Below are 27,347 nucleotides of genomic sequence, written 5' to 3' on the forward strand. Positions count from 1 at the left end.
ATCTCATTAATAAGACAATTATATAAGTTGATTAGCACAATTCCAGTGGCACTAGTGTGACCACTGTTTATCTTATATATGTGTTAATTATTGCTGTAACCCTGAGGAAGCCCCAAGTCTGTGTGCATTAGAAGGGCGAAACACGTGTTGGCTGTGTAGTGCACCTTTTGCCTCACCTCCAGTGGAAGTCAAGAGGAGCATTTGTTCAGACTAAGTACCATTCTACTTTTCTACCGATGAGCGTTTATGTTACTGAAGCAGGGACAATGGATACATTCATGATAGCTTAAGGTGCATAGCTTACATAATATACTATATATAACATGGACTAGCTGTTTACTTTGCCTGTTGCTTTGCACCAATGAGAGGAACAATACATAGGAGACATTATGCTAGTTTTTAATTAGTGTCAGCAGCATCCCTTCATTCCTTTGATCTAGTCATTTTTGGGCTTGAGGGCACAACCCAGGCACAAGTGGGTGCAGCAAAGAAAACAGAATACTAAACAAAAAGAATGGGCTACTACTAGGCAGACTTGGAGTAGAGACATCTTCTCTATTCCATTAAAGGGGGGAGGGGCTGCAGGTCACCAGACGTAGGCTAACTCCATTTTGGTGTTAAAGGTCAGGGGCACAGACCTGCATTCAATGGTGTGTCTTTCTTTAGATGGTGCAACCTCGGATGGATGATTCTTAAACATAATAAATATTTAGTGGCATTTGGATTAGGATAAGTGTGTTTGGAGGGTGCTGATTAGTCTAGTGGAGTACATAAATATGACAGCAAGGGGGTGGGTGATGGAGAAGCAGGAAGGTAAAAGGGTCTAAAAGCTGAGCCCTGAGAAAGGAGATGCCTGATTTGTTTCAAGGCGCTAGAAATGGAGTGAAGGTGTTCAATGAACCAGCGCCTAGGTGTGTTTGTAAAGACTTCAAGAAATAAAATAGAAATGTAAAGAAATTTAAGGCATAAGAGGCTTAACTTACTGGCAGCTGCAGCAGTTGCGGTATCTGGTGAGGTTTGTCCAACTGTGAAGACAAAAAGTTATGATTAGAACATTCAGGGGAGCTGGAACAATTTTCCTGGTGGGGTTGCCATCAGTGTTACATCACTGAAGTTCCAGGGATAATGGCAACCCCCAGCATATCAGAAAGAACAATGATAGATAAATGAGCCACTCCTACTCAGCAGCAAAGTGGTAATGGTGTGGTATATAGCTGGCAGTGCATTGTCGGGGCGGGCTGTGGGGGGACACTGACTGAAAATATATTATTAACGCATTCACCTGTTGTTGGGGCTGTTGTTGTATCTGTTGTTGCTGCTGTTGTGGCTGCAGTTGTGGCTATTGTTGTTATTGTTGTTGTAACTGCAGTGGTAGCTACTGTTGTTGGTTCTGTAGTGGCAGCTGTAGGGATGACTGGTGTTGCTGCAGTTGTACCAGCTGTTGTAGCTGCTGTAGTGACAGCAGTTGTTGCTGTTGTATCAGCCGTTGTTGCTGCTGTTGTAGCAGCTGTTGTTGCTGCTGTAGTGGCAGCTGTAGTTTCACCTGTTGTTTGGGTTATTGTTGTATCTGTTGTTGCTGCTGTTGTGGCTGCAGTTGTGGCTATTGTTGATATTGCTGTTGTGGCTGCAGTGGTAGCTACTGTTGTTGGTTCTGTAGTGGCAGCTGTAGTGATGGCTGTTGTTGCTGCAGTTGTACCAGCTGTTGTAGCTGCTGTAGTGACAGCAGTTGTTGCTGTTGTATCAGCCATTGTAGCTGCTGTTGTACCAGCGGTTGTTGCTGCTGTTGTAGCAGCCGTTGTTGCTGCTGTTGTGGCAGCTGTAGTTTCACCTGTTGTTGGGGCTGTTGTTGTATCTGTTGTTGCTGCTGTTGTGGCTGCAGTTGTGGCTATTGTTGTTATTGCTGTTGTGGCTGCAGTGGTAGCTACTGTTGTTGGTTCTGTAGTGGTAGCTATAATGATGGCTGTTGTTGCTGCAGTTGTACCAGCCATTGAAGCTGCTGTAACAGCAGCAGTTTTTGCTGTTGTAGCAGCCATTGTTGCTGCTGTTGTAGCAGCCGTTGTTGCTGCTGTTGTAGCAGCCGTTGTTGCTGCTGTTGTGGCAGCTGTAGTTTCACCTGTTGTTGGGGCTGTTGTTGTATCTGTTGTTGCTACTGTTGTGGCTGCAGTTGTGGCTATTGTTGTTCTTGATGTTGTGGCTGCAGTGGTAGCTACTGTTGTTGGTTCTGTAGTGGCAGCTGTAGTGAGGGTGGATGTTGCTGCAATTAGACCAGCTGTTGTAGCTGATGTAGTGACAGCAGTTGTTGCTGTTATATCAGCTGTTGTTGCTGCTGTTGTACCAGCAGTTGTTGCTGCTGTTGTAGCAGCCGTTGTTGCTGCTGTTGTGGCAGCCGTAGTTTCACCTGTTGTTGGGGCTGTTGTTATATCTGTTGTTGCTGCTGTTGTGGCTGCAGTTGTTGCTATTGTTGTTATTGCTGTTGTGGCGGCAGTGGTAGCTACTGTTGTTGGTTCTGTAGTGGCAGCTGTAGTGATGGCTGTTGTTGCTGCAGTTGTACCAGCCATTGTAGCTGCAGTAATGGCAGCAGTTTTTGCTGTTGTAGCAGCCATTGTTGCTGCTGTTGTAGCAGCCGTTGTTGCTGCTGTTGTAGCAGCCGTTGTTGCTACTGTAGTGGCAGCTGTAGTTTCACCTGTTGTTGGGGCTGTTGTTGTATCTGTTGTTGCTGCTGTTGTGGCTGCAGTTGTGGCTATTGTTGTTATTGCTGTTGTGGCTGCAGTGGTAGCTACTGTTGTTGGTTCTGTTTTGGCAGCTGTAGTGATCGCTGTTGTTGCTGCAGTTGTACCAGCTGTTGTAGCTGCTGCAGTGACAGCGGTTGTTGCTGTTGTATCAGCCGATGTTGCTGCTGTTGTAGCAGCCGTTGTTGCTGCTGTTGTAGCAGACGTTGTTGCTGCTGTAGTGGCAGCTGTAGTTTCACCTGTTTTTGGGGCTGTTGTTGTATCTGTTGTTGCTGCTGTTGTGGCTGCAGTTGTGGCTATCGTTGTTATTGCTGTTGTGGCTGCAGTGGTAGCTGCTGTTGTTGGTTCTCTAGTGGCAGCTGTAGTGATGGCTGTTGTTGCTGCAGTTGTACCAGCTGTTGTAGCTGCTGTAGTGACAGCAGTTGTTGCTGTTGTATCAGCCGTTGTTGCTGCTGTTGTAGCAGCCGTTGTTGCTGCTGTTGTAGCAGCCGTTGTTGCTGCTGTAGTGGCAGCTGTAGTTTCACCTGTTGTCGGCGCTGTTGTTGTATCTGTTGTTGCTGCAGTTGTGGCTATTGTTGTTATTGCTGTTGTGGCTGCAGTGGTAGCTACTGTTGTTGGTTCTGTAGTGGCAGCTGTACTGATGGCTGTTGTTTCTGCAGTTGTACCAGCCATTGTAGTTGCTGTAATGGCAGCAGTTTTTGCTGTTGTAGCAGCCATTGTTGCTGCTGTTGTAGCAGCCGTTGTTGCTGCTGTAGTGGCAGCTGTAGTTTCACCTGTTGTTGGGGCTGTTGTTGTATCTGTTGTTGCTGCTGTTGTGGCTGCAGTTGTGGCTATTGTTGTTATTGCTGTTGTGGCTGCAGTGGTAGCTAGTGTTGTTTGTTCTGTAGTGGCAGCTGTAGTGATGGCTGTTGTTGCTGCAGTTGTACCAGCTGTTGTAGCTGCTGTAGTGACAGCAGTTGTTGCTGTTGTATCAGCCGTTGTTGCTGCTGTTGTAGCAGCCGTTGTTGCTGCTGTTGTAGCAGCCGTTGTTGCTGCTGTAGTGGCAGCTGTAGTTTCACCTGTTGTTGGGGCTGTTGTTGTATCTGTTGTTGCTGCTGTTGTGGCTGCAGTTGTGGCTATTGTTGTTATTGCTGTTGTGGCTGCAGTGGTAGCTACTGTTGTTGGTTCTGTAGTGGCAGCTGTAGTGATGGCTGTTGTTGCTACAGTTGTACCAGCCATTGTAGCTGCTGTAATGGCAGCAGTTTTTGCTGTTGTAGCAGCCATTGTTGCTGCTGTTGTAGCAGCCGTTGTTGCTGTTGTAGTGGCAGCTGTAGTTTCACCTGTTGTTGTGGCTGTTGTTGTATCTGTTGTTGCTGCTGTTGTGGCTATTGTTGTTATTAGTGTTGTGGCTGCAGTGGTAGCTACTGTTGTTGGTTTTGTAGTGGCAGCTGTAGTGATGGCTGTTGTTGCTGCAGTTGTACCAGCTGTTGTAGCTGCTGTAGTGACAGCAGTTGTTGCTGTTGTATCAGCCATTGTAGCTGCTGTTGTACCAGTGGTTGTTGCTGCTGTTGTAGCAGCCGTTGTTGCTGCTGTTGTGGCAGCTGTAGTTTCACTTGTTGTTGGGGCTGTTGTTGTATCTGTTGTTGCTGCTGTTGTGGCTGCAGTTGTGGCTATTGTTGTTATTGCTGTTGTGGCTGCAGTGGTAGCTGCTGTTGTTGGTTCTCTAGTGGCAGCTGTAGTGATGGCTGTTATTGCTACAGTTGTACCAGCTGTTGTAGCTGCTGTAGTGAGAGCAGTTGTTGCTGTTGTATCAGCCGTTGTTGCTGCTGTTGTAGCAGCCGTTGTTGCTGCTGTTGTAGCAGCCGTTGTTGCTGCTGTAGTGGCAGCTGTAGTTTCACCTGTTGTCGGCGCTGTTGTTGTATCTGTTGTTGCTGCAGTTGTGGCTATTGTTGTTATTGCTGTTGTGGCTGCAGTGATAGCTACTGTTGTTGGTTCTGTAGTGGCAGCTGTACTGATGGCTGTTGTTTCTGCAGTTGTACCAGACATTGTAGTTGCTGTAATGGCAGCAGTTTTTGCTGTTGTAGCAGCCATTGTTGCTGCTGTTGTAGCAGCCGTTGTTGCTGCTGTAATGGCAGCTGTAGTTTCACCTGTTGTTGGGGCTGTTGTTGTATCTGTTGTTGCTGCTGTTGTGGCTGCAGTTGTGGCTATTGTTGTTATTGCTGTTGTGGCTGCAGTGGTAGCTACTGCTGTTGGTTCTGTAGTGGCAGCTGTAGTGATGGCTGTTGTTGCTGCAGTTGTACCAGCTGTTGTAGCTGCTGTAGTGACAGCAGTTGTTGCTGTTGTATCAGCCGTTGTTGCTGCTGTTGTAGCAGCCGTTGTTGCTGCTGTTGTAGCAGCCGTTGTTGCTGCTGTAGTGGCAGCTGTAGTTTCACCTGTTGTTGGGGCTGTTGTTGTATCTGTTGTTGCTGCTGTTGTGGCTGCAGTTGTGGCTATTGTTGTTATTGCTGTTGTGGCTGCAGTGGTAGCTACTGTTGTTGGTACTGTAGTGGCAGCTGTAGTGATGGCTGTTGTTGCTGCAGTTGTACCAGCCATTGTAGTTGCTGTAATGGCAGCAGTTTTTGCTGTTGTAGCAGCCATTGTTGCTGTTGTTGTAGCAGCCGTTGTTGCTGTTGTAGTGGCAGCTGTAGTTTCACCTGTTGTTGGGGCTGTTGTTGTATCTGTTGTTGCTGCTGTTGTGGCTGCAGTGGTTGCTATTGTTGTTATTGCTGTTGTGGCGGCAGTGGTAGCTACTGTTGTTGGTTCTGTAGTGGCAGCTGTAGTGATGGCTGCTGTTGCTGCAGTTGTACCAGCTGTTGTAGCTGCTGTAGTGACAGCAGTTGTTGCTGTTGTATCAGCCGTTGTTGCTGCTGTTGTAGCAGCCTTTGTTGCTGCTGTTGTAGCAGCCGTTGTTGCTGCTGTAGTGGCAGCTGTAGTTTCACCTGTTTTTGGGGCTGTTGTTGTATCTGTTGTTGCTGCTGTTGTGGCTGCTGTTGTGGCTGCAGTGGTAGCTACTGTTGTTGGTTCTGTAGTGGCAGCTGTAGTGATGGCTGCTGTTGCTGCAGTTGTACCAGCTGTTGTAGCTGCTGTAGTGACAGCAGTTGTTGCTGTTGTATCAGCCGTTGTTGCTGCTGTTGTAGCAGCCGTTGTTGCTGCTGTTGTAGCAGCCGTTGTTGCTGCTGTAGTGGCAGCTGTAGTTTCACCTGTTGTTGGGGCTGTTGTTGTATCTGTTGTTGCTGCTGTTGTGGCTGCAGTTGTGGCTATTGTTGTTATTGCTGTTGTGGCTGCAGTGGTAGCTACTGTTGTTGGTTCTGTAGTGGCAGATGTAGTGATGGCTGTTGTTGCTGCAGTTGTACCAGCCATTGTAGCTGCTGTAATGGCAGCAGTTTTTGCTGTTGTAGCAGCCATTGTTGCTGCTGTTGTAGCAGCCGTTGTTGCTGTTGTAGTGGCAGCTGTAGTTTCACCTGTTGTTGGGGCTGTTGTTGTATCTGTTGTTGCTGCTGTTGTGGCCGCAGTTGTGGCTATTGTTGTTATTGCTGTTGTGGCTGCAGTGGTAACTACTGTTGTTGGTTCTGTAGTGGCAGCTGTAGCTATGGCTGTTGTTGCTGCAGTTGTACCAGCTGTTGTAGCTGCTGTAATGGCAGCAGTTTTTGCTGTTGTAGCAGCCATTGTTGCTGCTGTTGTAGCAGCAGTTGTTGCTGTTGTAGTTGCAGGTGTAGTTTCACCTGTTGTTGGGGCTGTTGTTGTATCTGTTGTTGCTGCTGTTGTGGCTGCAGTTGTGGCTATTGTTGATATTGCTGTTGTGGCTGCAGTGGTACCTGCTGTTGTTGGTTCTCTAGTGGCAGCTGTAGTGATGGCTGTTATTGCTACAGTTGTACCAGCTGTTGTAGCTGCTGTAGTGACAGCAGTTGTGGCTGTTGTATCAGCCGTTGTTGCTGCTGTTGTAGCAGCCGTTGTTGCTGCTGTTGTAGCAGCCGTTGTTGCTGCTGTAGTGGCAGCTGTAGTTTCACCTGTTTTTGGGGCTGTTTTTGTATCTGTTGTTGCTGCTGTTGTGGCTGCTGTTGTGGCTGCAGTGGTAGCTACTGTTGTTGGTTCTGTAGTGGCAGCTGTAGTGATGGCTGTTGTTGCTGCAGTTGTACCAGCTGTTGTAGCTGCTGTAGTGACAGCAGTTGTTGCTGTTGTATCAGCCGTTGCTGCTGCTGTTGTAGCAGTCGTTGTTGTTACTGTTGTAGCAGCCGTTGTTGCTGCCGTAGTGGCAGCTGTAGTTTCACCTGTTGTTGGGGCTGTTGTTGTATCTGTTGTTGCTGCTGTTGTGGCTGCAGTTGTGGCTATTGTTGCTATTGCTGTTGTGGCTGCAGTGGTAGCTACTGTTGTTAGTTCTGTAGTGGCAGCTGTAGTGGTGGCTGTTGTTGCTGCAGTTGTACCAGCTGTTGTAGCTGCTGTAGTGACAGCAGTTGTTGCTGTTGTATCAGCCGTTGTTGCTGCTGTTGTACCAGTGGTTGTTGCTGCTGTTGTAGCAGCTGTTGCTGCTGTTGTGGCAGCTGTAGTTTCACCTGTTGTTGGGGCTGTTGTTGTATCTGTTGTTGCTGCTGTTGTGGCTGCAGTTGAGGCTATTGTTGTTATTGCTGTTGTGGCTGCAGTGGTAGCTACTGTTGTTGGTTCTGTAGTGGCAGCTGTAGCTATGGCTGTTGTTGCTGCAGTTGTACCAGCTGTTGTAGCTGCTGTAATGGCAGCAGTTTTTGCTGTTGTAGCAGCCATTGTTGCTGCTGTTGTAGCAGCTGTTGCTGCTGTTGTAGTGGCAGGTGTAGTTTCACCTGTTGTTGGGGCTGTTGTTGTATCTGTTGTTGCTGCTGTTGTGGCTGCAGTTGTAGCTAATGTTGATATTGCTGTTGTGGCTGCAGTGGTAGCTACTGTTGTTGGTTCTGAAGTGGCAGCTGTAGTGATGGCTGTTGTTGCTGCAGTTGTACCAGCTGTTGTAGCACCTGTAGTGACAGCAGTTGTTGCTGTTGTTTCAGCCATTGTAGCTGCTGTTGTACCAGCGGTTGTTGCTGCTGTTGTAGCAGCCGTTGTTGCTGCTGTTGTGGCAGCTGTAGTTTCACCTGTTGTTGGGGCTGTTGTTGTATCTGATGTTGCTGCTGTTGTGGCAGCAGTTGTGGCTATTGTTGTTATTGCTGTTGTGGCTGCAGTAGTAGCTACTGTTGTTGGTTCTGTAGTGGTAGCTATAGTGATGGCTGTTGTTGCTGCAGTTGTACCAGCCATTGAAGCTGCTGTAACTGCAGCAGTTTTTGCTGTTGTAGCAGCCATTGTTGCTGATGTTGTAGCAGCCGTTGTTGCTGCTGTTGTAGCAGCCGTTGTTGCTGCTGTTGTGGCAGCTGTAGTTTCACCTGTTGTTGGGGCTGTTGTTGTATCTGTTGTTGCTACTATTTTGGCTGCAGTTGTGGCTATTGTTGTTCTTGATGTTGTGGCTGCAGTGGTAGCTACTGTTGTTGGTTCTGTAGTGGCAGCTGTAGTGATGGCTGTTGTTGCTGCAGTTGTACCAGCTGTTGTAGCTGCTGTAGTGACAGCAGTTGTTGCTGTTGTATCAGCTGTTGTAGCTGCTGTTGTACCAGCGGGTGTTGCTGCTGTTGTAGCAGCCATTGTTGCTGCTGCTGTGGCAGCTGTAGTTTCACCTGTTGTTGGGGCTGTTGCTGAATCTGTTGTTGCTGCTGTTGTGGCAGCAGTTATGGCTATTGCTGCTATTGCTGTTGTGGCTGCAGTGGTAGCTACTGTTGTTGGTTCTGTAGTGGCAGCTGTAGTGATGGCTGTTGTTGCTGCAGTTGTACCAGCTGTTGTAGCTGCTGTAGTGACAGCAGTTGTTGCTGTTGTATCAGCCATTGTAGCTGCTGTTGTACCAGCGGTTGTTGCTGCTGTTGTAGCAGCCGTTATTGCTGCTGTTTTGGCAGCTGTAGTTTCACCTGTTGTTGGGGCTGTTGTTATATCTGTTGTTGCTGCTGTTGTGGCTGCAGTTGTGGCTATTGTTGTTATTGCTGTTGTGGCTGCAGTGGTAGCTACTGTTGTTGGTTCTGTAGTGGCAGCTGTAGTGATGGCTGTTGTTGCTGCAGTTGTACCAGCTGTTGTAGCTGCTGTAGTGACAGCGGTTGTTGCTGTTGTATCAGCCAATGTTGCTGCTGTTGTAGCAGCCGTTGCTGCTGCTGTTATAGCAGCCGTTGTTGCTGCTGTAGTGGCAGCTGTAGTTTCACCTGTTGTTGGGGCTGTTGTGGTATCTGTTGTTGCTGCTGTTGGGGCTGTTGTATCTGTTGTTGCTGCTGTTGTGGCTGCAGTTGTGGCTATTGTTGTTATTGCTGTTGTGGCTGCAGTGGTAGCTGCTGTTGTTGGTTCTGTAGTGGCAGCTGTAGTGATGGCTGGTGTTGCTGCAGTAGTACCAGCTGTTGTAGCTGCTGTAGTGACAGCAGTTGTTGCTGTTGTAGTAGCCGTTGCTACTGTTGTACCAGTGGTTGTTTCTGCTGTTGTAGCAGCTGTTGTTGCTGCTGTTGTGGCAACTGTAGTTTCACCTGTTGTTGGGGCTGTTGTTGTATCTGTTGTTGCTGCTGTTGTGGCTGCAGTTGTTGCTATTGTTGTTATTTCTGTTGTGGCTGCAGTGGTAGCTACTGTTGTTGGTTCTCTAGTGGCAGCTGTAGTAATGGCTGTTATTGCTACAGTTGTACCAGCTGTTGTAGCTGCTGTAGTGACAGCAGTTGTTGCTGTTGTATCAGCCGTTGTTGCTGCGGTTGTAGCAGCCATTTTTGCTGCTGTTGTAGCAACCGTAGTTGCTGCTGTAGTGGCAGCTGTAGTTTCACCTTTTGTCGGAACTGTTGTTGTATCTGTTGTTGCTGCTGTTGTGGCTGCAGTGGTAGCTACTGTTGTTGGTTCTGTAGTGGCAGCTGTAGTGATGGCTGTTGTTGCTGCAGTTGTACCAGCTGTTGTAGCTGCTGTAGTGACAGCAGTTGTTGCTGTTGTATCAGCCGTTGTTGCTGCTGTTGTACCAGCGGTTGTTGCTGCTGCTGTTGTAGCAGCCGTTGTTGCTGCTGTTGTGGCAGCTGTAGTTTCACCTTTTGTTGGGGCTGTTGTTATATCTGTTGTTGCTGCTGTTGTGGCTGCAGTTGTTGCTATTGTTGTTATTGCTGTTGTGGCTGCAGTGGTAGCTACTGTTGTTGGTTCTGTAGTGGCAGCTGTAGTGATGGCTGTTGTTGCTGCAGTTGTACCAGCCATTGTAGCTGCAGTAATGGCAGCAGTTTTTGCTGTTGTAGCAGCCATTGTTGCTGCTCTTGTAGCAGCCGTTGTTGCTGCTGTTGTAGCAGCCATTGTTGCTACTGTAGTGGCAGCTGTAGTTTCACCTGTTGTTGGGGCTGTTGTTGTATCTGTTGTTGCTGCTGTTGTGGCTGCAGTTGTGGCTATTGTTGTTATTGCTGTTGTGGTTGCAGTGGTAGCTACTGTTGTTGGTTCTGTAGTGGCAGCTGTAGTGATGGCTGTTGTTGCTGCAGTTGTACCAGCTGTTGTAGCTGCTGTAGTGACAGCAGTTGTTGCTGTTGTATCAGCTGTTGTTGCTGCTGTTGTACCAGCGGTTGTTGCTGCTGTTGTAGCTGCCGTTGTTGCTGCTGTTTTGGCAGCTGTAGTTTCACCTGTTGTTGGGGCTGTTGTTGTATCTGTTGTTGCTGCAGTTGTGGCTATTGTTGTTATTGCTGTTGTGGCTGCAGTGGTAGCTACCGTTGTTGGTTCTGTAGTGGCAACTGTAGTGATGGCTGTTTTTGCTGCAGTTGTACCAGCTGTTGTAGCTGCTGTAGTGACAGCGGTTGTTGCTGTTGTATCAGCCGATGTGGTTGCTGTTGTAGCAGCCGTTGTTGCTGCTGTTGTAGCAGCAGTTGGTGCTGCTGTAGTGGCAGCTGTAGTTTCACCTGTTGTCGGGGCTGTTGTTGTATCTGTTGTTGCTGCTGTTGTGGCTGCAGTTGTTGCTATTGTTGTTATTGCTGTTGTGGCTGCAGTGGTAGCTACTGTTGTTGGTTCTCTAGTGGCAGCTGTAGTAATGGCTGTTATTGCTACAGTTGTACCAGCTGTTGTAGCTGCTGTAGTGACAGCAGTTGTTGCTGTTGTATCAGCCGTTGTTGCTGCTGTTGTAGCAGCCATTTTTGCTGCTGTTGTAGCAAACGTAGTTGCTGCTGTAGTGGCAGCTGTAGTTTCACCTGTTGTCGGCGCTGTTGTTGTATCTGTTGTTGCTGCTGTTGTGGCTGCAGTGGTAGCTACTGTTGTTGGTTCTGTAGTGGCAGCTGTAGTGATGGCTGTTGTTGCTGCAGTTGTACCAGCTGTTGTAGCTGCTGTAGTGACAGCAGTTGTTGCTGTTGTATCAGCCGTTGTTGCTGCTGTTGTACCAGCGGTTGTTGCTGCTGTTGTAGGAGCCGTTGTTGCTGCTGTTGTGGCAGCTGTAGTTTCACCTTTTGTTGGGGCTGTTGTTATATCTGTTGTTGCTGCTGTTGTGGCTGCAGTTGTTGCTATTGTTGTTATTGCTGTTGTGGCTGCAGTGGTAGCTACTGTTGTTGGTTCTGTAGTGGCAGCTGTAGTGATGGCTGTTGTTGCTGCAGTTGTACCAGCCATTGTACCTGCAGTAATGGCAGCAGTTTTTGCTGTTGTAGCAGCCATTGTTGCTGCTCTTGTAGCAGCCGTTGTTGCTGCTGTTGTAGCAGCCATTGTTGCTACTGTAGTGGCAGCTGTAGTTTCACCTGTTGTTGGGGCTGTTGTTGTATCTGTTGTTGCTGCTGTTGTGGCTGCAGTTGTGGCTATTGTTGTTATTGCTGTTGTGGTTGCAGTGGTAGCTACTGTTGTTGGTTCTATAGTGGCAGCTGTAGTGATGGCTGGTGTTGCTGCAGTTGTACCAGCTGTTGTAGCTGCTGTAGTGACAGCAGTTGTTGCAGTTGTATCAGCTGTTGTTGCTGCTGTTGTACCAGCGGTTGTTGCTGCTGTTGTAGCTGCCGTTGTTGCTGCTGTTTTGGCAGCTGTAGTTTCACCTGTTGTTGGGGCTGTTGTTGTATCTGTTGTTGCTGCAGTTGTGGCTATTGTTGTTATTGCTGTTGTGGCTGCAGTGGTAGCTACCGTTGTTGGTTCTGTAGTGGCAACTGTAGTGATGGCTGTTTTTGCTGCAGTTGTACCAGCTGTTGTAGCTGCTGTAGTGACAGTGGTTGTTGCTGTTGTATCAGCCGATGTGGTTGCTGTTGTAGCAGCCGTTGTTGCTGCTGTTGTAGCAGCCGTTGGTGCTGCTGTAGTGGCAGCTGTAGTTTCACCTGTTGGGGCTGTTGTTGTATCTGTTGTTGCTGCAGTTGTGGCTATTGTTGTTATTGCTGTTATGGCTGCAGTGGTAGCTGCTGTTGTTGGTTCTGTAGTGGCAGCTGTAGTGATGGCTGTTGTTGCTGCAGTTGTACCAGCTGTTGTAGCTGCTGTAGTGACAGCAGTTGTTGCTGTTGTAGTAGCCGTTGTTGCTGCTGTTATACCATTGGTTGTTTCTGCTGTTGTAGCAGCTGTTGTTGCTGCTGTTGTGGCAGCTGTAGTTTCACCTGTTGTTGGGGCTGTTGTTGTATCTGTTGTTGCTGCTGTTGTGGCTGCAGTTGTTGCTATTGTTGTTATTGCTGTTGTGGCTGCAGTGGTAGCTACTGTTGTTGGTTCTCTAGTGGCAGCTGTAGTGATGGCTGTTATTGCTACAGTTGTACCAGCTGTTGTAGCTGCTGTAGTGACAGCAGTTGTTGCTGTTGTATCAGCCGTTGTTGCTGCTGTTGTAGCAGCCGTTGTTGCTGCTGTTGTAACAGCCGTTGTTGCTGCTGTAGTGGAAGCTGTAGTTTCACCTGTTGTCGGCGCTGTTGTTGTATCTGTTGTTGCTGCTGTTGTGGCTGCAGTTGTGGCTATTGTTATTATTGCTGTTGTGGCTGCAGTGGTAGCTACCGTTGTTGGTTCTGTAGTGGCAGCTGTACTGATGGCTGTTGTTGCTGCAGTTGTACCAGCCATTGTAGTTGCTGTAACGGCAGCAGGTTTTGCTGTTGTAGCAGCCATTATTGCTGCTGTTGTAGCAGCCGTTGTTGCTGCTGTAGTGGCAACTGTAGTTTCACCTGTTGTTGGGGCTGTTGTTGTATCTGTTGTTGCTGCTGTTGTGGCTATTGTTGTTATTGCTGTTGTGGCTGCAGTGGTAGCTACTGTTGTTGGTTCTGTAGTGGCAGGTGTAGTGATGGCTGTTGTTGCTGCAGTTGTACCAGCTGTTGTAGCTGCTGTAGTGACAGAAGTTGTTGCTGTTGTATCAGCCGTTGTTGCTGCTGTTGTAGCAGCCGTTGTTGCTGCTGTTGTAGCAGCAGTAGTTGCTGCTGTAGTAGCAGCTGTAGTTTCACCTGTTGTTGGGGCTGTTGTTGTATTTGTTGTTGCTGCTGTTGTGGCTGCAGTTGTGGCTATTGTTGTTATTGCTGTTGTGGCTGCAGTGGTAGCTACTGTTGTTGGTTCTGTAGTGGCAGGTGTAGTGATGGCTGTTGTTGCTGCAGTTGTACCAGCTGTTGTAGCTGCTGTAGTGACAGCAGTTGTTGCTGTTGTATCAGCCGTTGTTGCTGCTGTTGTAGCAGCCGTTGTTGCTTCTGTTGTAGCAGCAGTTGTTGCTGCTGTAGTAGCAGCTGTAGTTTCACCTGTTGTTGGGGCTGTTGTTGTATCTGTTGTTGCTGCTGTTGTGGCTGCAGTTGTGGCTATTGTTGTTATTGCTGTTGTGGCTGCAGTGGTAGCTACTGTTGTTGGTTCTGTAGTGGCAGCTGTAGTGATGGCTGTTGTTGCTGCAGTTGTACCAGCTGTTGTAGCTGCTGTAGTGACAGCAGTTGTTGCTGTTGTATCAGCCGTTGTTGCTGCTGTTGTACCAGAGGTTGTTGCTGCTGTTATAGCAGCCGTTGTTGCTGCTGTTGTGGCAGCTGTAGTTTCACCTGTTGTTGGGGTTGTTGTTATATCTGTTGTTGCTGCTGTTCTGGCTGCAGTTGTTGCTATTGTTGTCATTGCTGTTGTGGCTGCAGTGGTAGCTACTGTTGTTGGTTCTGTAGTGGCAGCTGTAGTGATGGCTGTTGTTGCTGCAGTTGTACCAGCCATTGTAGCTGCAGTAATGGCAGCAGTTTTTGCTGTTGTAGCAGCCATTGTTGCTGCTGTTGTAGCAGGCGTTGTTGCTGCTGTTGTAGCAGCCGTTGTTGCTACTGTAGTGGCAGCTGTAGTTTCACCTGTTGTTGGGGCTGTTGTTGTATCTGTTGTTTCTGCTGTTGTGGCTGCAGTTGTGGCTATTGTTGTTATTTCTGTTGTGGTTGCAGTGGTAGCTACTGTTGTTGGTTCTGTAGTGGCAGCTGTAGTGATGGCTGTTGTTACTGCTGTTGTACCAGCGGTTGTTGCTGCTGTTGTAGCAGCCGTTGTTGCTGCTGTTTTGGCAGCTGTAGTTTCACCTGTTGTTGGGGCTGTTGTTGTATCTGTTGTTGCTGCTGTTGTGGCTGCAGTTGTGGCTATTGTTGTTATTGCTGTTGTGGCTGCAGTGGTAGCTACTGTTGTTGGTTCTGTAGTGGCAGCTCTAGTGATGGCTGTTGTTGCTGCAGTTGTACCAGCTGTTGTAGCTGCTGTAGTGACAGCAGTTGTTGCTGTTGTATCAGCTGTCTTTGCTGCTGTTGTACCAGCGGCTGTTGCTGCTGTAGTGGCAGCTGATGTGGCGACTGTTGTTGGGGCTGTAGTGGCAGCTGTTGTTGCTGCAGTTGTACCAACCATTGTAGCTGCTAAAGTGGCAGCTGTTGTAGCGACTGTAGTTTTTGCTGTTGTTGTAGCCGTTGTTACTGCTTTTGTAGCTGCCGTTGTTGCTGCTGTTGTTGCAGCCATTGTTGATGCTGTTGTGGCTTCTGTAGTAGCTACTGTTGTTGGTGCTGTAGTGGCAGCTGTTGTGGCGAATGTTGTTGCTGCTGTAGTGGCAGCTGTTGTGGCAGCTGTTGTTGCTGCTGTAGTGTCAGCTGTAGTGGTGGCTGTTGTTGCTGCGGTTGTTACTGCTGTTGTGGCAGCTGGTGTTGGTGTTGCTAATGCACAAGAATTAGACAGTTTTTGGAGGTTATTTCCATCAAGTATTAAATGTAATTTCATTTTTAAAGGAAAAACCACCAGCATGCATAAACACAGCCCGAGTGGCAACAGGCTGGATGTGAGCTGAAATGGGCAAAGCACCAAGCAGAACGAGGGGACATGATGATGTAAGATGTACAGCATTCAAGTGGAATTATAAGAGACAGCTAGCTGCATGGTCTGAGGGGACAGCAGCCAGCCGAGAGAGCATAGGCAGCAGGTAGGAGCTGCTCAGCAGCAGTAAGTAAAGATGACAGAGGGAGCACAACCTGCCTGCTGAAGCAGTGACATCTAAAGGGAACCCCAATGTCTTCAAATAACCCAGTTACCAGAAGGGAGCATAGTTGCTTAAAGGGACTGGAGCCAGCGGATGGAAGCACAACCAGCAGAATGTCACTGAGGAAACAGCAGTGAGCAGAGATGCCCAGATGGAACAGAGCCTCTTGCAAGGCACAGAATAAGCAGGCAGAGAATCTAGCATCTGGGAGCATAGCCAGTATGATGGAGCAGACACAAATTTAGGCTCATGAATAGCAATTTTGATCAAAGAAACTAACATGTTGTACAGCCAGGGAAAGAGAGCACAACCACAGCAGAATATAGCATGAGAGGGTGTACAGCAGCAGGGAGCACAGCAAAGAAACAAGAACAGAACCACAGCCATCTGACTACAGCACAACAAATAGAGCACAATAGGTTAGGCAGCAGAAGGGAGCGCAGCCAAGCACATAGAACTGAACCACAGCCTTCTGACTGGGGCACAGAAGGCTAGAGAACAAGCAGCCAGAGGGGGTGGGCAGCAGTAGAGAGCATAGCCAACCAAGGTGACCACAGGTACCAGACTGGACCACTACCATCTGGCAGGAGCAAATCTAAGAGAAGGGAGCACCACCAGAAATATGACCCTTGCAGTAGGAGAGAGCACAGTGGTCAAGCTAGAAAAGAGCCAACTAAAGGGAGCATTTCTCAGCAGCTAGCAGTACACAGTATATCAAGCAGAGACAGCAGTAAGATGTCTGTACACTAAACTGACTTGCATAGAGAGATTCCTTTGCACTGACTCAAGTGTCTATTTCAGGTCTAGTTTGCTGAAGATAGGCTGCTCTGTCCAAGTATAAAGCTACGGGTGACACAGCCCCCCTACAATCACCACTAAGGGCTGGTGAGTCCAGTCCTGTACATTAGATATAGAGAGAGGGTGTCAGAAAGGTCTAGCTTCTGGTGTTTACATGGCTCCTTGTCACAAGGCAGTGCCCTGGTCATTAGTCGATAAGGAGATGCTGAGATATATATATCACTAGGGTCAAGCTGGTCCAGTGCTGGCCCTTAGACTGAGAGAGAGTCAATAGCTCCTGGCCACTGGTTGCAGGAGATTTTATTATTCCTGATCCTTAAAAGTAGGGTTATATAGCCCCAGGTTTCTAGGATTTGCATGGTCTTTACATGGTTGCTAGAAATGGAGGGATTATAGGGCTCCAGGCTAGAGACAGGTGGGGCCTTTCCTGTCCTTTTTTAAGAGATAGCGCAGTGCAGAGGTTGTGCCGCTGGTGTTAGGTACATCCTTTACTGGTCAAAGAGAGAGGGGGGTACAGAGCTCGTGCCCCTAGGGACTGGTGTGTCCTTTACTGGTCAAAGAGAGAGGGTGGTGCAGAGGTCGTGCCACTAGGGACAGGTGTGTCCTTTACTGGTCAAAGAGAGAGGGTGGTGCAGAGGTTGTGCCACTAGGGACAGGTGTGTCCTTTACTGGTCAAAGAGAGAGGGTGGTGCAGAGGTCGTGCCACTAGGGACAGGTGTGTCCTTTTATGGTCAAAGAGAGAGGGTGGTGTAGAGTTCGTGCCACAAGGGAAAGTCGGTCCTTTCCTGGTCATTAAATACAGAGGGCAGTCCAGAGCTCAGGTTAGGAACAGGTGGGTTTTTTCCTGGTCGTACCACTAGACACAGGCGAGTCAGTTCCTGGTCATTAAAGAGAGAGAGTGGTCTAGTGTTCTTCAACCCTGTTTTTCTTTCTCCCCCCAATATATTTATGCAGGAGTCGATTAAAGCATGCCCCATCATGTCACCGTGACGAGAATGCTTTGCGCTTCCGCCGGTCAATCTCCTGTCTGGAAGTATGGTTTTATTGTCAGTTTCGTCGTATTGGCTTCCAGACCACCTGGTGACCATTTACTGCAAACTGACCTGTCCACGAGATGGCTTCCTCTGATTATTTTGGCCTACTCTCTTATAGGTAATTCAAAATCTGACTAGTCTGCAAGACCTTTAATGGAATTCTTTTTATGTTTTAAGGCTTTTCTATTTGAGAGAATTAAGGTAAAGTAATTGTACTATTCCCAACAGGTGTGCCTCACCACTGGCACATCTGCCTTATAATAATAAATTAGGACCCAGATCCTGTCTGTGATCACTGCAACCCTTATCCAACATTTCTCTACAGGGGCACAAATAATTTTTACCCTATATCACCATTCTTGTATCTCATTTAGCCCTGATACAGGTAAAAATAATAGACGATTGCTTATCTCCCAAAGCAGTGCCAATTTAGGGGCTTCTCTCACAGACAATACTTGGACCTTCCTTCTCTTGTCTTCCCATCACCTCTATCTTTAGAAGTTTCATTGTCTCCCATATTCTTGAAAATAAAACAACATTCCAACTATACCCCAAAAGTAATATTGGCTATAGGTCTAACTAGACAACTTTCTGTGATATATCCCTAACCCCAAAACTCAACCCTCCTCCAAATCTTGCCAAACCTAGTTGGGGACCTCCAACCTCTTTATCCAAGCACCACTCACGGTTTTCCACGCTCTGCCACTTACCCTAATGAATTTGATTCAAACCTGTTTTTGTATAATACTTTGTACAATATCCTGTTTTGTATAATAATTTGTGTAATACCCGCAATTACAGTTGTCCATAAACACTTCGCTATTGTTACTGCCCACTCAAATCTGAGTTTATACTTCATTTACGCACTGCCCTCATTTTAGCAGTAGATCCCCTCCAGTACTATGAGAGGGATTACTATAGAGAAACTCCTTCTGGGTTTAGTACTCTGGAAGAACTCAGTTCTAGTAGAAAACTTTACTCAAGAATCTACTGCATTTTTCCTTTAGAATTCCTTGCTCTCCATTTCTAATTATGATCAGTATGTTTTTTTCACTTTAAAATTATTTTTTCAGCTCTAAAAATAGCTTATCTCATGCTTTGTGCACTATCTCATTAATGAGACAATTATATAAGTTGATTAGCACAATTCCAGTGACACTAGTGTGACCACTGTTTACCTTATATATGTGTTGATTATTGCCGTAACCCTAAGGAAGCCCCAAGTCTGTGTGCATTAGAAGGGCGAAACACGTGTTGGCTGTGTAGTGCACCTTTTGCCTCACCTCCAGGGGAAGTCAAGAGGAGCATTTGCTCAGACTAAGTACCATTCTACTTTTCTACCGATAAGCGTTTATGTTACTTAAGCAGGGACAATGTATACATTCATGATAGCTTAAGGTGCATAACTTACATAATATACAATATATAACTGGACTAGGTGTTTACTTTGCCTGTTGCTTTGCACCAATGAGAGGAACAATATATAGAAGACATTATGCTAGTTTTTAATTAGTGTCAGCAGCATCCCTTCATTCCTTTGATCTAGTCATTTCTGGGCTTGAGGGCACAACCCAGGCACAAGTGGGTGCAGCAAAGACCACAGAATACTAAACATAAAGAATGGGCTACTACTAGGCAGACTTGGAGTAGAGACATCTTCTCTTTTCCATTAAAGGGGGGAGGGGCTGCAGGTCACCAGACTTAGGCTAACTCCATCTTGGTGTTAAAGGTCAGGGGCACAGACCTGCATTCCATGGTGTGTCTTTCTTTAGATGGTGCAACCTCGGATGGATGATTCTTAAACATAAAAAATATTTAGTGGCATTTGGATTAGGATAAAGTCTGTTTGGAGGGTGCTGATTGGTCTAGTGGAGTACATAAATATGACAGCAAGGGGGTGGGTGATGGAGAAGCAGGAAGGTAAAAGGGTCTAAAAGCTGAGCCCTGAGAAAGGAGATGCCTGATTTGTTTCAAGGCGCTAGAAATGAAGGGAAGGTGTTCAATGAACCAGCGCCTAGGTGTGTTTGTAAAGACTTCAAGAAATGTGTCTAAAAGAAGTAGAAATGTAGAGAAATGAAAGGCATAAGAGGCTTAACTTACTGGCAGCTGCAGTTGTGGTATCTGGTGAGGTTTGTCCAACTGTGGAGACAAAAAGTTATGATTAGAACATTCAGGGGAGCTGGAACAATGTTCCTGGTGGGGGTTGCCATCAGTGTTACATCACTGAAGTACTAGGGATAATGGCAAACCCCAGCATATCAGAAAGAACAATGATAGATAAATGAGCCACTCCTACTCAGCAGCAAAGTGGTAATGGTGTGGTATGTAGCTGGCAGTGCATTGTGGGGGGGGCTGTGGGGGGACACTGATTGAAAATATATTATTTACGCATTGTGTTGCAGCACACTGGTGTTTACAGAGAGCACATTTTCCATTTAAATAATAACTAAAATTCCACAGGCATTCAGTTGCTGATAAATCTATAGGGTGTACCCATAAAAATGTATGGAAATTGGGTCTCTGCAAATATTTATCATGTGCCTATGACTATGAGCAAGGAAAGTCTGTTAATTTGTTTTAATCCTATTACAACATTTGTTTCCGTTATATATCAGAAGTACAAAAACTGTGCTTCATTCGTCCTTTCCTAAATGCTGATATATTTGGAAATATTAGTACAGTTAATTTACAGAGATTTAACTTGTGTTGTTTTAAAAGATGACATACTACAACCTTTCTTTTCACAGTCTCTGTACCCCAGCAATGCTGTCACTTGCTTGACTTTACAATATTCTCTCAGTTTGCAGTCAGAGAACGAGAAGTATCAACAATCTCCATTTTGAAAGAATAGGCACCGTTTTGTGAGAAGGCAGAGCCTGACCTTTGCCCTCTAGCTTTAAATGCACAGTAAATGTAACAAGATTCAAACAATATCTAAAGGCATGTTTAGTGTCACTCATCTTCTGAAATCCCACATTGTGTATTTTGAGGATGCTGCGACACCCCCCCTGTACCCCTACTTCCAGCACCTATGAGAGCAATACATCTTTATAGGTGGGCTCGAACCTGTGACCAGAGGGAGCAGATGTGCAGGCACAAACCTAATCCAACAAAACTCCTAATGTGAACAAAATTGAGGCCAAAGGGCTATGGTAAGTTGAGTAGTTTGAAGAAATTATGAAACAAAAATATCCTTTAATAGAGGAATCTGACTCACTGGTATTGTGCTTCACTTTTTTGTGCTTACAATGTCCCTCACAAACAACGTTTCACAAAATATCATCAGGAGACTGGTTCAAGCAGGAAATATCTCTCAGCATGACGTGCTACGCCATCCCATCTCCAGCTGGTGTCTCAAAAGTGTTTTGCACTTTATCCATGCATACCTAAGAAAGTGACCTAAAATCACAGAGCTTTGGGAATTCCATGAGTTTTGCCCTGGCTTCTTATGTCCTTCTGCTGCTCGGCTGTGTAAGAGCCTTCCTCCTTCCGTTACGGAGGTGATCACGTTGTATCTGTAGGGCTCCCTCTAGAGGGCAGTACCTGGCTGAGCAGCATTTCTTTCTGCTTTCTCTGCCCACAAGCCCTGCACAAAAGTTATTTTAAAAAAACTCCATTTGTGCAGTGCAGGGTGGTCCGGAGCTCTAGGGGCCCCCATCCAGCACAGTGCATGGGCGGGCCTGAGAACTCCTGACTGGGTCCCGAACTTTGGGGGAGGGCTCAATGTAATTTATAGGGGGTCCCTCTCATGTTTGTAACACCACTGTGTCTTGCCACCAGAGGGCAGAGACTGCAGTGGTTGCTTCTGTCCACTGGGGACAGGGCGGTTGTAGAACAACAGTGTTTTCTCTTTCCAATACATTACAGATAATGAAATAGCTGTGGGTCTCCGTCTAGAGTTCAGCGTGTGCCCAAGTTGCAGTTCTCCCTCCTTCCAATAGGTGACAGAGCAGTACTTGAGTGCAGTTATTTCTTCCTCTCATTAGAATGAAGAGAAGACTAGGGCTACACTTCTCCAGCCTACCTCTAGAGGGAAGAGCAAATTATTAGTGCCCTGCCTCTGGTACATCACAGCTGTAGGTACCTCTAGAAGACAGAGTGGTGTACAGTTGCAGTTCTAAGTCCTTCATAACTGCACCAGAGTGAGGCGTTTCTACTCAATATATGGAATCCTCTGACATTTTTAGTGTGTGCCAGATTTACAAGACTAGTGTGCACAGAGAAGTTGCGCGAAGAACAACTATATATTTCTGGGCTATTTGCTGCCACTGCACTGTGAATCAGATCATGGCGGAAAGTCAGAGATCTCAGCCTGCGCATGCGCAGTCTGTTTCTGGTGACCTCTTGGGCTGAGACTGGACTCCCGGTGATTCATGGACAGCAGACTACGCCCATGGACACTGGAATTACGCGGTTTTACAGCAGTGGCGTTTGCCACATAATCCATCAACTGCTGCATATTGTGCAGGTTAATACACAATAATTTGTTTCTAGCTTAAACGTATTAAACAATTTGTAGTGTCCACATTCGTACTGAAGGCAGGACACAGTGAGTTAACACAGTTGTATGTGTTTATTGTAGGTTCATCGAGCCTCCGCTGCTCTCACACCAACCGAAAGCCACCAACTGTCAAACATACAATCCCGCACGCACGAGAGCACCACAGCAGTGCATGGGGGTTCTACCAAGTACACATAACAAGCATTGCTAAGCACAACATATTACCTCTTTTTATTTTAAAAGCAAAACACAAAAAGAGAGAGCCTAAAAGAAGAAAGCAAAACCCTGAACCCCCAGAAAGAAGAACTCTAAAAGGTAAACAAGAAGTACAAAGAAGACTTACAATTGCATTGAAAGTACAAAAAAACATTGTAAACACATTAGTAGTGTAGGAAAATCATCTTATTTTCCAAGGTGCCCGTCTCTCAGAACACAACCTCCTTGGTACCACACTAGAACCATGTTCACCTGAAGAGGGAGGAAATACCTCAACCTCACACCTGGCACGGTTTGAGGGTTCAGTGACCTGATTGGTTGTTCTAGAAACCTTCACCACTTTGCTAACATTCCACCAATGCGGCCACGTACCATAACAGCACCACCATACACTTTCTCAACACACACAGGATCACCAAATGCTGCACCTCCTTTTTTAACAGAATTGGGATTTCTGATGGGAACCATTTCACCAGGGAAAAATGCAACAGGTTTTAAAGAATTTTTATGATCATAACTAATACACATTTTTTCTTTTTCTGCTTCAACCGTAAATTCCAACACAACTTGGTCCACCCAGCATGACACTTTATCATGAACAGTTCTTAAAAGACAAGCCGGGTGTAAGGCGGACGTGGGCAGAGACACAAAAGGTGCGATTTTAGTAAGGGAGTGGGGTGTAGTGCGGTAAAACAACAACATGGATCTGACAGCAGCCTCCACATTGTATCCATGTTGTTTTGTCCACTTAATGCACTCCACAACAACCCTGTTCATCCTTTCGACCAATCCATTCATTTGAGGATGTCCAACAAAGCTTCTCAAATGCTTAACACCAGATTCAAGTAGAAACACTCCCATACCTTGATTAACAAACTGCACTACATTGTCTGAGGCAAGCACTTCCAGAAATCCCTCTCTTATAAAAATCTCTTTTAAGAACATAATGGCACTATTCGCAGTAGGGGAAGCTCAAAAGAGACTTCCAACCACTTGCTGTGAAAATCCATCAGACAAACGCTAAGCGTAAGTGATGAGGAAGAACATTACATTAAATCAATACCCACCTTAAGCCAAGGCTTTTCTAAAAATGGAATAGTCTGTAAAGGTGGTGTGGCAACTTTGTATCCCTTCTCAGCTCCAGAACAGACGACACACTCTTTGACTTTGGACTCAATGTCTCTATCCATTGAAGGCCACTAATAGTGCAATATTGACACGTCTCTTCGTCATTGTGGCCCCTAAATGTCCATCATGAACACCGTCAACTAGTTTGACATGGACATTAAATCGATGTTGGACTTGGCCCTTCTGGCAGGTTCACCCCTAAACTTTTTGCTTTTAATGGTGACCAGGTGATGGTGATTTTTGGTTTCTGCGTACTTTCACTGTGTCCCAGCTTGAGAGCGCTGTATTTTACTTATAGCGCTGGGAGCGCTTTTATTTTCTGCTAGCGCTTGGGAGCGCTTTATTGTTCACAGCCGGTGCCCACCCGGCATTGCCCCACTGGATTGCTGCCTCGAGGGTGCCCACCCCTCATTAGGTCAAAGCGCCACCTGTGTGTGCTGGGGGAAGGCCGCTGCGCTGCCCGCGGCGACCCGGAAGGACTGCTGTGCAAAAGCGGAAGTCCCGCCTCACCGCTTCGCCGCCTGACAGAGGAGAAGTGCCAGAGGAAGGAGTACGGTCGGCAGCGAGGCTCCCGTCTGGAAGGGAGAGCCCCGCCCGCCGCACAGAGCCCCGCAGCAGGAGAGCCGTCCAGCGAGGTCCCGAGACGAAAGGAGCCCCTGCGCCAGATCCAGTGAGTGGGGCCGGTGCGGTGTAGAGGAGAGTTGGGCGTCGGTGCACATTGCCGGTGCCCGCCCTCCCCTCCAGTGCGAGGGCCATTCTGTTTGAGGCCCGTGTGGCCTCACTTTGAATTCGAGCCCCCCCCCCCCGAGCGGGGCTCCTCTGTTGTGGGCAGCATTGTTCTTTGGAGCTCTGAGAGGCTCCTAGGGGGCATATTGGGTAAGAGTCCCCCGAGAGGGACTCCAACGGAAAAGGCCACAGTTATCTTTGAGAGCCCACGAGAGGCTCAGGGGGCACAGTTGTGTTATCCCAAGCCCAAGAGGCTCACAGCCCACATTGCGTTTCGAGCCTGAAAGGCTCAGGGGGCATTAGTAGTTCGAGCCCAGAGAGAGGCTCCAGGGCCCCACAGTTGTTTTAGAGCCCACGAGAGGCTCAGGGGGACACGAGTGCTTTTTCCAGAGCCTGTGAGGCTCCAACGTTGTCCCCACCAGTGTTGCTACAGCTGCCCAGCACCTAGTGGGCAGCTTCTACGTGTAGGCCCACCCTGACTTTGGGATACAGGGCGTCCTAGCCCCAACAAGGCCAGTTGGCCTGGGTACAGTCACAGGTGTTGACTTATGTGAGTGCTGCGCAATTGTTCTTACACCTCTGAATGTTTTCAGGCATCATGTGTTTTCCTTCCTTGCACCTCTGAATGTGTTTTTATGTGTCATGTGCCTTGTTTTTACACCACTGAATGTGTTGTTTATGCATCATGTGTTTTCCTTCCGTACACCTCTGAATGCATCATGTGTAATTTCTAACAGTATTTCTTGTTCTAAAAGTGCTGATTCCTGACAGTGGTCCAGGTGGCCCTGTCTTGTACATATCCCCTGTAAATTCTGCCCGTGCCTGTTGGCACATTGTAATGTGTGTGTTTTTATCTAATGTGTTTTGGTGTAATACAAAGGCTATTTTTATACATAACCTTGTGTGGAGTTTCCTTTGTGGTGGCCCTTGGGTGTTGTTGCTGGGTGCGCGCGCAAACACTTAACTCACATTGCCTCCAAGTTTAGCCTTACTGCTCGTGCTACGTTACCAAAGGGGTTAGCAGGGGTTATCTTGGTGTGTAACTCCCTTGCCCTGACGTGGAAGTGGTGGTCTCTGACTGACTTTGGCGCAAGCCCTGGCCAGCCAGGGATCCCATTTCTAACAATGGAGGAATACACCTTCCATCTCTCATAATGATGCCATCTTCAATGGACAGCTCATCAGCAAGTGTGCAGAATGGTTGAAGATCAGGAGACACACATCTCTCGCTGGGCCAGCCATTCACAATAAATTCTTTAACTTTTCCCAGAGAAGGGTCCTCAGACATTGCCTTTTTCCACTCACTATCACTACAAGCTTTATTTTCCAGAGCAACTACGGAAGCGATAAAACAATCCTCCTTGTCTTCTTCCACAACAAGTACATCATCATCTTTAATGGGAAGTCTGGACAACCAATCAGCTTGGACATTTTCCTTACCCGGAATGTGTTTCCCCACCAAATCATACTGCAGAAATTTAGTGGTGAGAAGTGCAATGCGTGGCGTAGCATACGTAAATTGCTTACCCCCAGGATATATATAAGGGGCTTATGGTCTGTTGGAATGACAAATTTCCTGCCCAAACATAAGTCCTGAACTTTTCACATTCCCAATAGCAAACCAATAGCTCCTTTTCAATCACTGAGTAGTTCAATTTAGGATCATGCAGCATTCTGGAAGCATAACTGAGAGTGACTTCACTCCCTCTCAAGTGTTGAGTCAAAACTGCACCCAACCGATAGTTGCTAGCATCAACAGTTTTGGTGCAAGGTACACCCGGGTCATACGCGCTGAGGGTTTTAGCATTAATCATCTCAAACTTGATCATGTTGAACGTCTCTTGACAAGTTATATTCAACTGAAAAGTAACATTAGCCCTTAACATATTGGTGAGAACCGTCATTTTACTGGCATAGTCTGGAATAAAACATGAGTAAACCTCACACAACTCCAAAAAGGAGCGTAATTCATCCTCGTTCTTTGGACATGGATACTCGACAACTGCCTTCACCAGACCAGACCTAGGAATGACACCTTTAACAGCGACCAAATGCCCCAAAAATGCAATTTCTTACTTCCAAAATTCACACTTATTCTTTTTTTACAACAATCTCCTTTTCCACAAAAATGTGGAGCACAGTCTTCAACGTATTTTCATGTTCTTCCAAATGTTTTGAGAAAATAAGAACATCATCCTGAAAGATGTCAACACCCTTTACAATCGTCTGCATTATTCGTTGAAAAACTGAGGCTGACGAAGCAAGCCCGAAAGGCATTCTACAGTACTGAAATGAACTAAAAGAGGAATTAAAAGCTGTGTAGTGGTGAGACTCATCAGAACTCGGTGGTACGCTGAGGCAAGATTGATCTTAACCCCTTCGCTGCTAGGTGTCCCCCTGTGCTTAGCCTTTTTTTGGCTATTTGGGATTGTTTGCGCTTAGGCCTCTGTAACTTTTTGACCACATGAGGTATCCACGCCAAATTTGCGTCCTTCTTTCCCGACATCTTGGGGACTGTAAAGGTACCTAGGGTTTGTGGATTCCCCTCGAGGGGATCCATGAATTAGCCACAATACAGCTAAATGATTGTTTTTTTGGGACACATGGGAAAACAGGGCTACAGATGAAAGCATCTGTTTTTTCCCTGCAAATGGTATCAAACAAAGGGTTGTGGTGCTGAAATCACCATCTTCCCAGCTTTCAGGGACAAGTTACTTTTGTGAGAAAACCACATTTGTTTACACAGTTTGGGCATTTTGCTGGGACATAGCCTATTTTTTGCTATTTTCCGTACTTTCAACTTACTTCCATTTCAACTTACTTCCAGTTAATGGTAGAAATGGGTATGAAAGCAATAATGGATCCTGAAAAGCTAAACATTTTAGAAAAGTAGACACAATTATGAATTGAGCAAGGGGTCATTTGTGTAGATCCCTTCAAAGTTTCTTCATAGAAACTAACAGTTAAATATAGGCAAAATTGAAAATTAGTTGAAAAAAACTGCCATTTGTGTCAACGTTTTCACCTGTCACTTCTTCTAATTATGACAGCTGTTTGAAAGCAATACACCTTTACATTAGCTGAACCTTTCTGGCTTTGGGGATATATAGGACTTGTAGGTTCACCAAGAACCTGATGAACCCAGAGCCAATAACTGAGCAGCGTCTTGCAATGGTTTTTTTATTATGTACTGAGTAAATAGAAATTATTTTAGGAAAATGTATACATAGAAAAATCAGTATGAAAGACACCTATGTATTTCTGAAATGGGAACAAAATATGGAGTTTATAAACAGTAGATATGTGCACATTTCCGAAATTGAGAGTACCCATACTAGCATGAGAATTACAGGTCATTTTTCAAAATGACTTATTTTTTACACATTGTCTTTTATTTGGAAGGCAGAAATGCATCGAAAATCAATAGGTAATACAATTGCTCTACAATACTGTATATCCCTAAGTCTCCTAATAAAAATGGTACCCCACTTGTGTAGGTAGGCCTTATGCCCATGACAGGAAACGGCTCAAAACGCAACGTGGACACACCACATTTTCACAATAAAAAATTATCCTATTTTTGCAAAGTGCCTAGCTGTAGTTTTTGAACCCTAGCTCTGCCTGCACCTAGAGAAACCTAGCAAACCTATACATTTGTGAAAACTAGACACCCCGGGAAATCCAGAATGGGGTGACTTGACTGGCTCTCATCAGGTTCTGTTACCCAGAATCCCTTGCAACCTAAAAAAATGTCAAACAAAAACTCATGTTCCTCACATTTCTGTGGTGGAAAGTTCTGG

At 46.5% G+C, this 27,347-nt stretch overlaps 1 protein-coding gene across 2 annotated transcripts in view; it reads right to left on the minus strand.

Annotated features, from left to right (window-relative positions):
• Window positions 1–27,347, minus strand: part of LOC144754139 (uncharacterized) — a 586,760-nt gene that overhangs the window by 57,230 nt on the left and 502,183 nt on the right. For both annotated transcript variants that reach the window (XM_078641717.1, XM_078641718.1), the window contains 2 exons: window positions 19,077–19,115; window positions 984–1,025 (listed from right to left, as the gene is read on the minus strand). In XM_078641717.1, the coding sequence (XP_078497843.1) occupies window positions 984–1,025; window positions 19,077–19,115 (81 nt within the window). The remainder of the gene's footprint in view (window positions 1–983; window positions 1,026–19,076; window positions 19,116–27,347) is intronic.

Source organism: Lissotriton helveticus, chromosome 5_1, assembly GCF_964261635.1.
Source record: "Lissotriton helveticus chromosome 5_1, aLisHel1.1, whole genome shotgun sequence".
NCBI lineage: Eukaryota > Metazoa > Chordata > Amphibia > Caudata > Salamandridae > Lissotriton > Lissotriton helveticus.